This window comes from Typopeltis vanoorti, chromosome 15 (assembly GCF_054136105.1).
Source record: "Typopeltis vanoorti isolate ZY-2024b chromosome 15, IOZ_Tvanoo_1.0, whole genome shotgun sequence".
In the NCBI taxonomy this organism is placed as follows: domain Eukaryota; kingdom Metazoa; phylum Arthropoda; class Arachnida; order Uropygi; family Thelyphonidae; genus Typopeltis; species Typopeltis vanoorti.
In genome coordinates this window covers 85370180-85386950 of record NC_143563.1, presented here as the reverse complement: position 1 = coordinate 85386950, position 16771 = coordinate 85370180, and the positions used below count along the sequence as shown (strand labels likewise).

Genomic DNA, 16771 nt, shown 5'->3' with positions numbered 1-16771 from the left:
GGTTACAATAAAGCCAAAAATTTAAAATTAAGTGATTTGAAATAAAATTAAATTTAATTAGATAATGAAATGAAACAGCATTGTATCAAATTAAATTAAAAATTAATTAATTAAATAAATAAAATAATAATAATTAAAATGGGAGAGGGAACATTATTGCTTGCCACTTATGAGGATGAGACTCTCCCTGCAGATGAAATAGCCTGAGTGCATGACAAAATTGAACAGTTCAACTATGTCTAGAGGAAACTCATCTGATAACAGTTGGAGAGTGTCAGCCAGTAGTACACTAGTAAATAAGGACCTCATGATTAGCTTTGATATCCAGTCCTTATTTACTAGTGTACCTCTGGCTGACATTCTCCAACTGTTATCAGATGAGTTTCCTCTCAACATAACTCAACTGTTCAACTTTGTCATTCACTCAGGCTATTTCATCTGCAGCAACCAATCTATAAACAGATTGAAGGAACTGTCATGGGAAGCCCCTTGTCGCCTGCACTTGCTAATTTCTACTAAAAGCATCTTGAAGAATCCCTGTTCTCTTCAATACAACCCCAACCTTCCTTTTGGTTTGATATGTAGATGATGTGTTTGCCATCTGGCTAGACTTAGAAGAATCTCTACTCACCTTTTTAACCAAAATCAACAGCCTACATACTTATCATTAACTTTACTATAAAAAAGAAAAGGATGAACAATTAGCCTTCCTGGACATCCTCCTTTCCTGTACCCCTTCTTGGAACACTTGCTACTTCTCTTCAGGATAAACCTACCTTCACAGGCTGCTACATACAGCAAAATTCACACATCATCCATCTCAAAAAATAGGCATCTTCCAATATTTTCTCAACAAAATATGTGCTATCTATTCAATTCTCAAGCTCTCCAACAAGAACTGAACGTCATCCAGTGCATCTTATTACAGAATGGTTTCATCTCAAAGAAATTTAAATGCACCTTGAACTCTTACAAGCTCATCGCCAAAAACCCTGAACCTGTAAAAAAAGGTTCAGGGTTTTTCATACAAAATCATACAAAATCTCCTCTTGGTTACCATCCAAGAAAAATAAATAGTTCAATGTTCAATGTGAAGGAATTCAATGTGAGTACCTCCAATAGTACTTTGGACAAACAGGATGTTCTGTTGAAAAACGATTACACAAACACTAATCTTATATTAACAACAATAAACCTGAAAAATCTGGCCTTGCTCAGCATGGAATAGACACTGACCACAATATCCCATGGTCCAATACTTGCCTTTTACATCGATGCAGGTTTAGGTTTGAGCTGTTATTTAAAGAGAGAATGCTGAAGCTTTCTGCAATGCTCAAATTTAAATTGGAATGACTGTCTCTGTATTGCTAAGATTTGGGAGAGCCTCATCCTCATAGATGGTAAGCGATAATGCCCCCCCCATTTTAATTATTATTATTAATTTAATGTAACATTTTATTTCGTTATGTAATTAAATTTAATTTTATTTAATCACTTAATTTTAAATTTGAGGATTAATTGAAATTGTATTACATTAATTAATTGTAATCTTATTTTACTCTAACCACCAAGCATGTGGCTCAGTTCTGTAAATAGGATTAGCATTCATTGTTGTAGTTTCACCTTGTAATTATGCTCATACACTGATAATGACCAGTTAGTTTCTGGTTGAAATATTTGCAGTAATAAAATTAGTGTATTCTTGTGAATACATGTGTATAATAAATGCTAGACATTCACAAACTACACTCCTTTCTACTAACTCATATAACCAAAGACTTGTATTAGAATTTTTATGGTATAAAATTATGGCATTAATAACACTGGACAACAAAATTTTACAAAAGTCATGCTTCCTAGATTAATTTAGTCATTTCATATAGATTTCGAGGTGCTGAACATGAATATGAAAATACAAAATCGGCTACGATTTGTGAGAGATCTGCAATAGTTTCTTATATAATAGAGTAATGCATACTTATCACATATAGTGGTAAATCTCCGCTTCTACATCCAACATTGCTTGTATAGCTGCTCAGGATCATCTCTAGTGAGTGTCCAAAAGTAGTCAGCCAACATGAAAATGGACCACTTTCCTTGGTATCTTTTCTCCATCGTTGCAATTACCTAATGGAAATGTTCACCATGCTCATCACTACTATGCTGAAGTTGTCAGGGAAGAAATCCAAGTGGGAATGGAACAAGTGTACTTTTAAGGACATATTGCAACCAAATTTGTGATACAGAGACAACAAGGTCCTCAACCAGGTTCTTGTAGTCTTCTGCCCTGACATTTCTGAGGAAGTTAGTTGACACCAGAAGAAACATATCCCAAACTTTTTTCTCATCACCCTGTGGTTGATTGTCAAACATCCAATGAAGAAAATCTGAGGACCCAAAAAAAACTCCCTTTTTAATTTTCACTTTGCTGAGTCGAAGGAATTTGTCAGCCAGTTACTTGAAAGCTGATCCAGTCCAGGACCATGGACTGGACTCCATAGCTTTTATGAAGGTTTTTTTTTTTTTTAAACCAGACTGAGTTTGATGTGTAGAGGCAGCAGTAGAATTTTGTGCATTTCTGCCAGTGCTGGGTGTTGCTCATTCTTTTCTCTGATGTTCAGAGATTTCTTCACAGACCAGTTTCTCTTCAAAATAGTGCAAAGTTCCTTGCTCAGCTGTTCCATTCACACAAAAAAACAGCAGTAATTTGTGTATCTCAGCTGCAGACCCATCAACACAGACACTACCTTCTTGTCACTACAAAGATGCCAGCCAGTCCAACAGCTGTTTTAGGTTGTGGTTGGTGTCTTTCACGTAGACAGTGTGTCTGACTGGAATGGATGGAAGCTGGTTTCCATTATGCAGCAACACTGCTTTGAGACTCAATTTCAACTAGTCTATGAATAGTCTCCATTTGTGTGGATTGTGCTTGATTCAAAGGGCAGTCATCAGGTGATCTACATCGTAGCAGAACTCAGGTTATCTTCCTTTCGAAGTAAGCAGCAAAATGCTCATGATGAGTGTGAAACAAGGTCACTTTGACATTTTCTTTGAGAAAATTCCATTGTAGAAGTCTTGATCCCAGTAACTCTGCTTTGGCCTTGGACAGCTTTGGCATCTAATGATGATAGGATCTAATGATCCTATCATCATTAGATGCCGAAGGCTCAAGAAAACCCTCAGGAAAATCGTTTGCCTCTGTTCTCATCATTCTCTGAATCGATGAAAATTCTTTCGGAGATTCAGGAACAGGAAGTCCTTTGCCACGTGGAACTGGTCAGAGGTCATATGGTATATTCAGGTATGCTATTATTTCAATAAGGAAATACAGTGAGTAGACATATGAATTAAAAATTATAATAACAGAATTAATTCACGTAAAATATTATTTATTAGTATAATTTTTGCCTGGGTATCAGAGGCATCTTCAGTACATTTATAAAACTAATTAAACAATAACTGACAATTCCAAAAGGCACCACCTAAGTAGCTAATGTAAGATAACTATAAAGGTCAATAAATTTCCTAACTAAAAATAAAAAATAAAATATATATACAGGTATCCCTCAATTAACGTGGTTAATTAATCCCTCGATGTTACCGCGTATATCAAAATCAAGTTAATCAAGTCTAATAATCAATGGTAAAAATTACAATTCGTCCATGATCGATTACTGCATTAATAGTTCGTTTTATATAGTACTCTTTTAGAAAAGATAAAAAATGAATGCAAAGTAAATGTTTAATAAATACTTGTATACCTACATTATTTACTGCAATTTTTTATCAAAAGAAGTTATCAAGAGGCATTTGAACAGTTTTAGTTTTTTTTTCTTATTGGCATAAATTCTATGATAACAAGCAAAATGACTCTCCGGATCTCGGCAAACAAGCAATAAAACAAAGAAAAAACACTGCAAATATAATACATGATGGTACAAATTAAGTGGATATTGAATCCAACATTATTTCACAGCTGAATATAGAAACTACAAGAGTTTCATATCGAGTATATAGAAACTAAAAGTTTCGATGGATGCAAACATAAGCAACCTTATGGGCAACTCGTAGTAAAGGTGGAGTAAGCTCCAGATCACTTTCCTTAGTATTTTCCATAATGTAAAGCATATGTATGATAAATAAGCCTTTGGCTCTCTATTTCAGTAATACATGATGGTTTATTTATTTTCAGTTACAATCTAGAAATTATTGAACAAAGAATAAACAAAAAAAAAACTTAACCATACTATACTGACATCGGAGGTCGCGGTATCTCTCAGATACAACTTACTATGAAATATCACAAACCTTTACATAACATGTGTTAAACTAAACTGACAGCAAAAAACAGTGCGGAATATCACTCGTAACATATGAAGCACAGCAACTCATGACCACCAAGCTATACACTGAATCATGTAAAAATATTTATATTAAACATTTTGCATGTATCTGTCAGATCAGCTTTGAGCTCCACAAAGTTAAAGGCGTGTTAAGCAAAACTCTTGCCGCATATATCAAGGGATTGCTGCAATTAATTTCGACGCGTTAATCAAATCTCGCGTTAAGCAAGGGATACCTGTGTGTGTGTATATATATATATATATATATATATATATATATATACAATTAAAAAGTTAGGAAAGATTAGCTAATTTATAAAGTATGCATTCAGCAAGGATTTCAGAACATCTCATAACATGCTGCCAGACAAGTAAATTACCAATTACAACTTCCAAAAACATATGATTCGTGATGGCTAGCAGAAAAAGAGTGAGAGACTTCATGCTCTGCATAACAGTCTACACAAAGACAAAGGACAAACTTATGTCAAAACAGATCAATGCAGTCAACTGCCAGAACAAAATTCTTTCCAGTGATGAGAATAAAGCTGTTTCTGACAGATACTGCAACTTCTGTAGTCAGAAGTGGGAAAACTTTCTGAAATAATTATACAATGCCATGGATGGATATTTTCCTAGTGGTAGATCAGAAGTGGGGAGGATCAAATGCAAACTCTCTGGGAAGTCTTAATTTAAATTCAATGGATTTTTTCCTCCTGGATCCATTAAAAGACATCATTTACTAAAAAATTACTCAAGGTTGTGAATTTATGATGGATTACAGTAGCAAACATTAACATGATATGTCTCAGATATAGACAGACTGAATATCATTTTGATAAAACTAGAGTTAATAAAATACATTGCAAAAAAGAATATAGAGAAACCTCTCTAGCAGTTCTAATTAGCATACATGACAGAATATAGTGAGATTAGGTATAACTTGCTACACTTATAAACACAATGATGGCAAATATTGAAAATATCACTGTCAAAGATTACAACCAAATTAAACACCCTACAGACAATTTTCTACTTTATCTCTAAAACCTGTGATAAAAAACCCCTCTACCTCCATATGAGACCAGCTAACTCAAGTATCTCCATTAATTAACTGCCTGTGTAGTTAAGGTTCATGTTCTTATTTTAAGATAAGAAAAATTGTGAATAATGCTTTAAGATTATGAAAAAAAGATACTTAATATTAAATAATACTTACTTTTTTTCTTCTTTTTTGGAACAGCTGTTACTGACACATCTTCAGATGTCCGTTTAATAGGTTTCTCACTAGAAGTACTGCTGGCCTTAACAGTGTTATCTTCATTATCTGATACTGAAATTAAAATCTCTTCCAATTCTGCCTTCTCTGGTTCAGCTCCAAGAATCGTGACTACAGAGGAATATTATAAATAACTTTATAGCTATCACCTTTATAGCTATCACCTATGATTGCTTAATAGCAATATATATATATATATATATATATATAAAATAAATGCAAAATTAAGGAGCTATCAGTCATGTAATGTTTCTTTTATCATTTTAAATGACTAATATAGTTTATTATTTTTAGAGGTACCTGTGGCATAGTATAATTATTAAAGAACACGTAGGTCCACAGTAATAACTTTTAATTAATAAATAAGGTACAGATAGGAATGGAATACAAGTAACGAACATTCGGTGGATCACCTATTAAAATACATTGTTGTCGCAAGTTAGGAAATGGAAGAAATTAATAAATAATTAATATTTAAGATAATTGGTTTTTTTAATGATTACATAAAATACAAGTCTCCCAGATCTTCGAGAGAGAGAGAGAGAGAGAGAGACAGTCATTTCGATTTAAATTCGGTCGGTGTAAAATAGCTTCACAACTTTCTTTAAAGAGGCGTTCATATTTGAATCTGCATCTATGAAGGAGAATAGCTTTATCCCACTGGATATTATGGGTAGTGTTAATACTGTGTTGTGCTAGACCAGACTTCTGAGGTTTGTTGTAATCAATTAATATTGATGTTCTTTAATTCTTTTTTCTACAGAACGGCCAGTTTGTCCAAAATAAGAAACATCGCATTCACATGGTATTTGGTAAATGCCAGCCAAAGATAGAGATGACAGTTTATCTTTTGTAGAAGACAATAAGGAAGAAATTTTGTTGATAGGAATATACGTGGGAATCAATTGGTACTTTTTTAAAATTCTACCTATAGGGTCTGAGATTCCTGGAATGTAGGGGATAGAACTCTGCAGACTGTTGAAGATACCTTAGGTATTGGAACATAAGATTCAATTATCTATTGGATTTGATTAGGGTGGTAATTATTAGATTCCATTAATTGTTGCAAGATTTCTGGAGAAGAGCAAACTTTATGTGCTCTATTAATTAGAGATTTAAGAATGCCAAATTTTTGAGATGTGTGGTGAGCAGACATTTTATGAATATATCTGCCAGTAAATGTGGGCTTTCGAAAGATGCTTGTAGATAAGGTACCAGAATACGTTTGAGTAAGCAGGATGTCCATAAAGTACCAGAAGAAGAATTCCAGAATAATTCGACACAGTCAAATTATTATATGAAGATTATCCTCCAGATATCACAAAGATTTTCTAATTTGTTATCCATTCAGTTTATTTTAGTTGGAAAAACAAGTTCTACAAACAAGTTGAGGGTATTGCCATGGGTAGCTCTTTGTCTCCACCTTTGGCTAACTATTTTTTGAAACAATTTGAAGAGACAATGTTTTCATCCCTTCGCCCTCAACCATCTCTTTGGTATCGTTATGTCGATGATGTTTGTGCCATTTGGTCACATATTGAAGATGAGCTTTCCACTTTTCTACAACAGATAAATAGCCATCACCCTCAAATCAAATTCACCATGGAAAAGGAAAATGTTGGTACTTTACCATTTTTGGACATCCTGCTTACTCGAACTTCTTCTGGTACCTTATCTACAAGCATTCGAAAGCCCACATTTACTGGCAGATATATTCATAAAAAGTCTGCTCACCTCACATCTCAAAAATTTGGCATTCTTAAATCTCTAATTAATAGGGAACATAAAGTTTGCTCTTCTCCAGAAATCTTACAACAAGAACTTTCCATCATTAAAAAGTTAATGGAATCTAATAATTACCACCCTAATCAAATCCAAAAGATAATTGAATCTTATGTTCCAATACCTAAGGTTTCTCCAAGTGTGAGCAAACAAACTTTGCACCTGAAAGTATCTTCAGGATTGGGATAAGGTAGTACAACACGGGGCAACTCGTTGCAAAGGAGGAGCAACCTAACATCACTCCTATCTCAGTATCTCCCATAATGCAAAACACATCTCCTTGCAGATATGTATAATGTTATGCATTAAGGGAAGGGCCACTACCCAGACTAGTTTCGACCTTTATTGAGCTCTCTTCAGTGGGAGCTAGACCCAGAGTTGGAGATACCAGGCAGAAGCATTAGCAAGGTCATCTCTACCTATAGGAGTTGCCAAAGGGTGTGCCACCTTTTTATTAAATTACTCTGGATTTAGAGAAAGATGTTGAAAGTTTATTTTTCACTTGGTTAGACTATAATAAATTTAGTTTAATCCTTTATCTAAGTGTGAGCAAACAAAGTTTGCGCCTGAAAGTATCTTCAGAACTGGGATAAGGTAGTAACAACACCGGGCAACTCGTTGCAAAGGTGGAGCAAGCTAATATCACTCCTATCTCAGTATTTCCCATAATGAAAAACACATCTCCTTGCGGATATGTATAATGTTATGCATTAATATCATGTTTGCTCACACTTGGATAAAGGATTAAACTAAATTTATTATAGTCTAACCAAGTGAAAAATAAACTTTCAACATCTTTCTCTAAATCCAGAGTAATTTAATAAAAAGATGGTACACCCTTTGGCAATGCCTATAGGTAGAGATGATGTTGCTAATGCTTCTGCCTGGTATCTCCAACTCTGGGCCTGGCTCCCACTGAAGAGACCTCAATAAAGGTCGAAACTAGCCTGGGTAGTGGCCCTTCCCTTAATGCATAACATTATACATATCCGCAAGGAGATGTGTTTTGCATTATGGGAGATATTGAGATAGGAGTGATGTTACCTTGCTCCACCTTTGCAACGAGTTTCCCGGTGTTGTACTACCTTATCCCAATCCTGAAGATACTTTCAGGTGCAAACTTTGTTTGCTCACACTCGGATAAAGGATTGAACTAAATTTATTAGAGTCTAACCAAGTGAAAAATAAACTTTTAACATCTTTCTCTAAATCCAGAGTAATTTAATAAAAAGGTGGCACACCCTTTGGCAACTCCTATAGGTAGAGATGACCTTGCTAATGCTTCTGCCTGGTATCTCCAATTCCCCGTGTGGTTGCCGGGATAAGAATAGCACCAATGTAGCTAATGCATGTCGTACGAGGTGACTAAAATTGGTAGCCAGGGAGGGTAATGGATGGCAATGCTGTAGCCAATGAGTCTCGGCTATTGCTGTTACCCCTCTTGCCATGATCAGAGCTTTATAGCTCGATAACACCTTATCCTTACATTGTCCTCTACAGATAACGGGGAAGATGAAAAGCATTCTTGCGTGGCCCTTTTACCAGTCCTTATAAGGACTGGTATCTCCAACTCTGGGCCTGGCTCCCACTGAAGAGACCTCAATAAAGGTCGAAACTAGTCTGGGTAGCGGCCCTTCCCTTAATGCATAACATTATACATATCTGCAAGGAGATGTGTTTTGCATTATGGGAGATACTGAGATAGGAATGATGTTAGCTTGTTCCACCTTTGCAACGAGTTGGCCGGTGTTGTACTACCTTATCCCAGTCCTGAAGATACTTTCAGGGGCAAACTTTGTTTGCTCACACTTGGATAAAGGATTAAACTAAATTTATTATAGTCTAACCAAGTGAAAAATAAACTTTCAACACCTAAGGTTTCTTCAACAGACTGCAGAGTTCTATCCCCTACATTCCAGGAATCTCAGAACCTATAGGTAGAATTTTAAAAAAGTACCAATTGATTCCCACGTATATTCCTATCAACAAAATTTCTTCCTTATTGTCTTCTACAAAAGATAAACTGTCATCTCTATCTTTGGCTGGCGTTTACCAAATACCATCGAATGCGATGTTTCTTATTTTGGACAAACTGGCCATTCTGTAGAAAAAAGAATTAAAGAACATCAATATTATATTGATTACAACAAACCTCAGAAGTCTTGTCTAGCACAACACAGTATTAACACTACCCATAATATCCAGTGGGATAAAGCTATTCTCCTTCATAGATGCAGGTTCAAATATAAACGCCTCTTTAAAGAAAGTTGTGAAGCTATTTTACACCAACCGAAATTAAATCAAAATGACTGTCTCTCTCTCTCTCGAAGATCTGGGAGACTTGTATTTTATGTAATCATTAAAAAACCAATTATCTTAAATATTAATTATTTATTAATTTCTTTCATTTCCTAGCTCGGGACAATAATGTATTTTAATAGGTGATCCACCGAATGTTCATTACTTGTATTCCATTCCTACCTGTTTGTAACACTGAAGATGTACTATTAGTTTTAGTATGAAATATCTGTACCTTATTTATTAATTAAAAGTTATTATTGTGGACCTACGTGTTCTTTAATAACATAGTTTACATGTTATTAAAGAACCATGAATACCATGAATTTTTTCTCTATACAAAATAAAATATTTGTTGGTCATAAGGCCTAATACCAGATGTTATTTTATCTGGCCATTTTTCTTTTATGAAGGGAAGGGGATGTGGTGGAATTCATTTCAAGATACAATAAAGTCCGAAGTTTAAGAAATAAATCCTTTTCTTAAGAATATATTCAAGAGATCATTTTATGATAAAATAATTGCATAGTAATATACCATATTTTTCAGACCATAAGATGCACCTTTTTACATAGAAAAATCGACTGAAAATTGGGGTGCGTCTTATGGTTCTAAGTAACATTAAAATATGAATTTTTACACTGTACCGAAGCTGTTAGCAAAGTTCAATTACTGGCACAATATGTTAATAAAATTAGTAAGTATGCCACTGAAGGTAGGTACCTAAGTTATCTTGCTGCATGCGGGTGAATCACCAATTTAGAGCATCAATAGTCATTAGTGTGTAAACATATGCGCTTTACGGTTCATCCGAATTATTTTTTATAAGTCATTAAAATTTTTATCTTAAAATTAGAAAAAATGAGTGTAACAACAAAAAAGACTTTCATATAACGTGAGTTATAAATAAATGTGATAAATTATGCAAAACAATATGGAAACAGAGCAGCAGAAAGACATTTTGGTCCACCACCAACAGAAAAAATGGTTCCTGAGTGGAGAAAACAAGAAGAACAATTAAAACTGCTATGTAAACACAAGAAAACATTCCGTTCGCACCTAGAAAAATGGCCAGAATTAGAAGTACAAATGAAAAATTGGGTAACAAATCATCGAAACATGGGAATATCTGTTTCTACGAAAATGATAATTTTTGAAGCGAAACGATGGGCAACTGCTAATGGAATTTTAGATTTTACCAGATCACTGTCTTGGTGCTTTAGATTTATGAAAATACATGGGTTATGCATGCATACAAAAACCACTCCAGCCCAAAAAATGCTGGCTGACTATGAAGCTAAAATTATAGAATTCCATAGATTTGTCATATCAGTGAGAAGGAAATTTAACTTTAAGCTTAATCAAATTGCAAACATGGATGAAGTTCCTCTAACTTTTGATGTTCCTTCAAATCGGACAGTAGATTCAAAAAAGGCACCAAATCAATAGTGATCAAAACAACAGGTCAGGAAAAAACTCATTACACTGTAGTTTTAGCTTGTTGCACGGACGGAACAAAACTACCCCTCCCCATGTTAATCTTCAAGAGAAAAATGTTACCGAGAGATGAAATTCCTAGTGGCATTATTATCCAAGTTCAAGATAAAGGCTGGATGGACGAAACAGAAATGAAATTATGGATACAAAACATATGGGCAAAACATCCAGGTGCGTTGTTTAAAACGCCTGCGATGTTAGTATGGGATCAATTCAGAGCGCATAAAACAGAATCAATCAAGAAGCTTCTAAAAGAAATGAATACAGAATTAGCTGTCATTCCTGGAGGCCTTACAAGTCAATTACAACCCTTGGATGGATCTATTAATAAACCATTCAAAAATTTTATGAGGGAAGAGTGGAACAAATGGATGGCAAAGCTAAATCACGATGTCACAGCAACAGGACATATGAAACGGCCAACAATTTCAGAAGTATGTACCTGGGTGAAAAATTCATGGGAAGCTGTGAAAGAAGATACGATTTTAAAGTCATTTAAGAAATACGGGATAAGTAATGCGATGGATGGTACCGAAGATGAAGCAGTTTTTGAAGGGAATGACAACAATAGTTCAGACGAAAGTAATACAAACGGTGACATTAACGAGACAAGTGATAGTACCGAGAGTGAAGATGAACTAAATATTGCTAATACAAATGATTGTAACAATAAATACAATTTAGCAAACTTAAGTAAGAATTTGTAAATATCTTTATATAATAAAATATTTTTTTTGTAATTAAAATGAAAAGCCAAACGGCTAGTTTTCTGGCAACTTAATAGATATTAAAGGGATAAAAATCCTATGTTGTTATATAGCCAGTAAGTGAAACTCAAGATCGATAATTAAAATGAAAAGCCCGATCTTGAGTTTCACTTATTGGCTATATAACAACATAGGATTTTTATCCCTTTAATAAAATATTTTTTTCTAAAAATTGTCTCATAAATTTGGGGTATGTCTTATCGTCCGAAAAATACGGTAATATATAGTGCTATACTCAAAACGACTTTACAGAAACAATGATATGAAAACTGAAGAAAGAAGGGGTGAGCAAAAACATGCAGATGCCTGAGCATATTATGAAAGAATGTAAGTTAATAGAAATTAGAAGGAAGATTAGTATAAGTGTCTAGGTCATATAAGAAAGTTTTAGGTACATTACAGCTAGCAAAAATCTCAGTAATGCTAAAAATTTATAACTAACTGTGCATAAGTGTTTGTGTGTTTGTATTAGACAGACAATTCTTGAAAATTAAAATTATTTTCTTATTTTATTATTTCATTACTACTTTACTTGTCATATTTCATTTTTTTTTCTAATTTCAGATATCTAAAACAAACCAATCTTTAAAAAAAAACCATAAATCATCATCATCAGATTCCTGATACGTACATTCGTATTATGATATCACAAGATATTATGATAGTACTACATGAAAATTTTATATTGTTCCTATCAACAACTTTGCTCCAAATTACTCTTATCTGTCAGAATTTCAATATTGTCAGATTTCAGTATTCTAAAGCAAGATCTTTGCTTTTCTCTGGGTCTTTTTCCTGCTGCCCTGGCTAAAAACACTTGCTTGTTTTGCAAGAATTTCTTCACCCATTCATGGCCCCTTGTTAAATGCTTTTCTTAGCCTATTATCAAACATGCTTGCTTAATCTTACCAGGAACCTCTATAATTCTTACATTAGGATTTTTTTTTTTTTTTCATAATAATGAGAAGGTAGAGCCAGTCCAGTTGAATATGCCATGTAGCATACACCAAGCTGATAGCTCTCGGTAAAATCTGACAGATGCAGAAAGGATTGTTTTCTGTTCATCGATCCCTTCTGCATTTGCCACTTGTATACTACCTCACTTGAAAAACTATGCATTTGCAATAATCATTCTCTGCACTCATCTTTCTTTTACTTGAAACATAACAATGGAATTCTTTTTGTTTTCTTCAGCTTGCAGAACCAGTTTCTTTTCATACTCAGACTTAACTTTCCACACATTACTTTTAACTCTTCTGGCTTACACCTTATAATTTTCATGCCCAGCATCATCCTTATGCACGTTATATTCCTTTTTTGATTATATTTCTTAAGAAAAAATATATGTGGAATGAATATCATTTGCATATATATTCTTGTACTATATACTTGTATAAAGATTAATTTAAAACCTAACATAAATTTGATATAGTGGATAAAATCTGAGTGTATAATGTGCAGATTAATAAAAACAAAAGAATAATGAGTGCATTTGTTAAACAAATGAAAGCAGTAGTTAAAATGTACCCAGTTAAAACAGAATTGCCACTACCCCCTCAATGATTAGAGAGTGAAAAATGACTATGACCTATGCAGTAGACAAGCAGGTACAATTTCCTCTCTACTATTCCTGCATAGACTAGGACTGTCACCTGGTTTTTTGTTGGTCTCTCTATTGTTTGCCAGCAACAATATAAGCTTTTATATTATGGTCTGCCTGTAATCAGAGCAGGGTACAAGGGAATGATGGTATCTTAAGGGATGAACCAGCTGAGGCTGCAGAATCTGCAGTCTCATTTTCCTTAATCTCAACACAACTTGGGTTCCAACACAGACAAACATTCACTTGAAATGTCCTAATTTGATAGAACAAATGTTTGATTGGATTCAAAAGAGCACAAAATGTAATTAGTATACTATACTTCATAGTACTTGTAGAGAACATAGTGAATCAGTGTGAATAATGCATCTTTGGTCGAGTTTCATCTTTATATAATGTAAAGCATGCTCTGTAGTATGCAGTTTAGTAGTACAGTTGCTGTTCAAGTAAGATATCTCATTCAGTATTATAATGTCTGGAAAGACAAACAGATCCCAACTGAAACTTCTGATTTTGAACTATATGAAGCCAGGTTAAAAATCAGTATTCTTCTCTGTGTTTGAAAGCACTGTCAGGAAACATGTGCAAAGAGAAGCTTCATGATGGAATGCAGCCATGCTGCCATGGTGTATTTAGTGGCATTTATGCAGTATTATCTATCATGATGTCTGGAATAATTCTTTTATGTGCAAAATATGTATCAGTGTTAGATGGCCAGTCAAGGATTTTATTTTAAATGCACACTGCAAATACTGTTGCTGATATCAAAACAACGAAGATGGCACATATTCTTCAAACATAAAGGCAAATGGGTGACTCTGGAATGCTCAAATTACAGATCTAGTCACTTGATGGAGAAAAGGTTCCACTCACAGAGTACTGTCTTGGACAGAAACAAAAAATTGAGATCTGTAATAGAATCTTTCTCCCAGATCTTTGGCAAAAATAATCTCTCAGACCTATAGTGACATCTGTGTAACACCGATGTATTCTTCAATTTAGTCCTATGTGAAGGAGGATCCAGCTGCCAGTCCCAACTTTCCATACAGATGATTTATTCAAGGCGGATGTTAACCTATCTGGCAGTCTACACAAAGTAGGATAAACTGTGAATACAAGAAATTTATATGCTCCAAGACGTGCAAGAGGATGAGGTTGATCCTTGGAAGAACAGATGAAGGCAACTAGCTGAATAAGTGGTTTTAAAGTGGCATAGAGATTATTATATCTGCAGAGCACCTTGGCTATCTTTTCTGATGTACCCTGAACATAAGGGATGAGAATGGCTTTGTTGTGATCTTGTGTGCTGACTACATGCAGTATTTTATATATTTTGTAGAAGTTGTAGCCACTGGCTAAAAAGTGTATGAAAGCATTAAGCTCAGTTTCAAGGTCTGTGTCATTTGAACAAATAGCCCTGGCTCTGTGTGCAAATGTTTTGAGGATGCCATACTGGTGGGATGGGTGGATGGTGGTAGTGAGATTGCTTATGTAAATACCTACCTGAGTGTGTGGTTTTCTATAAGTGGAAAAGGATAATGAGCCATTAGGTAGTCATGTCACCAGTGTGTCCAGAAAGCACAAAAAACTGTCATTTTCGTTTTCTATCATAAATGTGTATGGCATGAGGCCAAATAGCAAAGACATCATTTACATAGCATAACCAAACTATTGGTTTAAGAGTAGCTGAATGCTTAGTTTTCAAAACGTTCCATGCAGAAGTTGGCTAGTGATGGCCCCTTCCCTCATTGCAGTCTTATCAGCTTCTATGTGAAAAGGAAAAATAAACTTACAGTATAGACACATATGAGATTTTACAGATTACAGCTAGTATGGTGAGAGAGATCACTGAATAACTGATGGAAACTGAGTAATTAGGAAGTATGCAAAGTCTCATGACATGATATGCTAACCACTCAGGCAATGAGGCTGAATGGCCGAGTGGTTAGCATATTCACTTCGCAGGGTTTAATACCACTTTATTCATAATGTGATTCACAGATGATGAATAACAGTGGACTGCAACCATTCTCATAGCCTGATTGCCTAATTTTAAATAAATAACTTTTCTATACTTCTTTCAATTCTAACTAATGATTTACATTTTAAATACAGACTACTGCTCTGTATAATGTTTTACTTACAACAAATAATTGTAACATTCTGAACAACTTTTCTCTTGTCATCTGTCTATGCTTCTTCCAGATTTGTGAGACTTTTTACATCATCATCATCAAATTTCTGACACGTACCCTCAAGGGGTGTACAGGATATGATAGTACTACATGAAAAATTTACATCATTACTAACTTCCTATCTACAATTTTCCTCCAAATCAGTCTGTTACTTGTCAAGACGCCAATATTATCATTATCAGATGTTATATTTCTATCGTCTAAGGCACATTGTAGAGTATCAATTAACCTATATCTTGGTCTTCCTCTGAGTCGTTTTCCTGCCAACCTGGCAGAGAACACTTCTTTTGCTAATCTTTCCTCGCCCATTCTGTTTAAGTGACCATACCAGCTGAGATTAGTTCTGCTAACGCATTCCTGGATGCTGACAATGTCAAGTTCTTTCCTAATATCCTCGTTTTTAATATGATATTGCCACTGATGCCATCTGTTCACACCTCTAATCTTTCTCAGGACTCTCATATCTGCGGTCTCTAGTCTTTGGTCAAGTGTTTTACTTCTGATCCAGCTCTCAGATCCATAAGTTAAAACTAGTTTGAACACTGTCTTGTATACAGCTAATTTAGTGTTCCGACTAATTTCTCTCTTATTCCATATGAATTTATTCAACTGACTTGCCACCATACCAGCTTTGCTGATTCTGTTGTCTATTTCTATATTTAATTTACCATCTTCAGTAAAAATCGTGCCTAAGTAGCTGAAATATTTTACTTGTTCCACAGGTTCTCCATTCACAACACAGTTGACATTTTCAATGATTCTGCCTATTTTCATTGTCTTTGTCTTTTTATTGCTGACCTTCATACCATATCTATTACAACAGTTATTCAGTTTAGTCAGGGAATCTTGCAAACTTGTAGCGGATTTACTTAGAAGTATAACATCATCCACATAAAGCAAAGAGCTGACATTAACATCTCCAATTCTGATATGTTTAATACCACTTTCCTTCATAATGTGATCCATATAGATAATAAATAAAAGAGGGGATAATGTACATCCTTGTCTCA

The 16771-nt window shown here is 34.5% G+C and overlaps 1 protein-coding gene across 2 annotated transcripts in view; it reads right to left on the bottom strand.

Annotated features, from left to right (window-relative positions):
• row (zinc finger domain-containing protein relative of woc) overlaps positions 1-16771 on the bottom strand; it is a 249864-nt gene that overhangs the window by 112564 nt on the left and 120529 nt on the right. For both annotated transcript variants that reach the window (XM_090404758.1, XM_090404759.1), the window contains one exon: positions 5563-5733. In XM_090404758.1, the coding sequence (XP_090260884.1) occupies positions 5563-5733 (171 nt within the window). The remainder of the gene's footprint in view (positions 1-5562; positions 5734-16771) is intronic.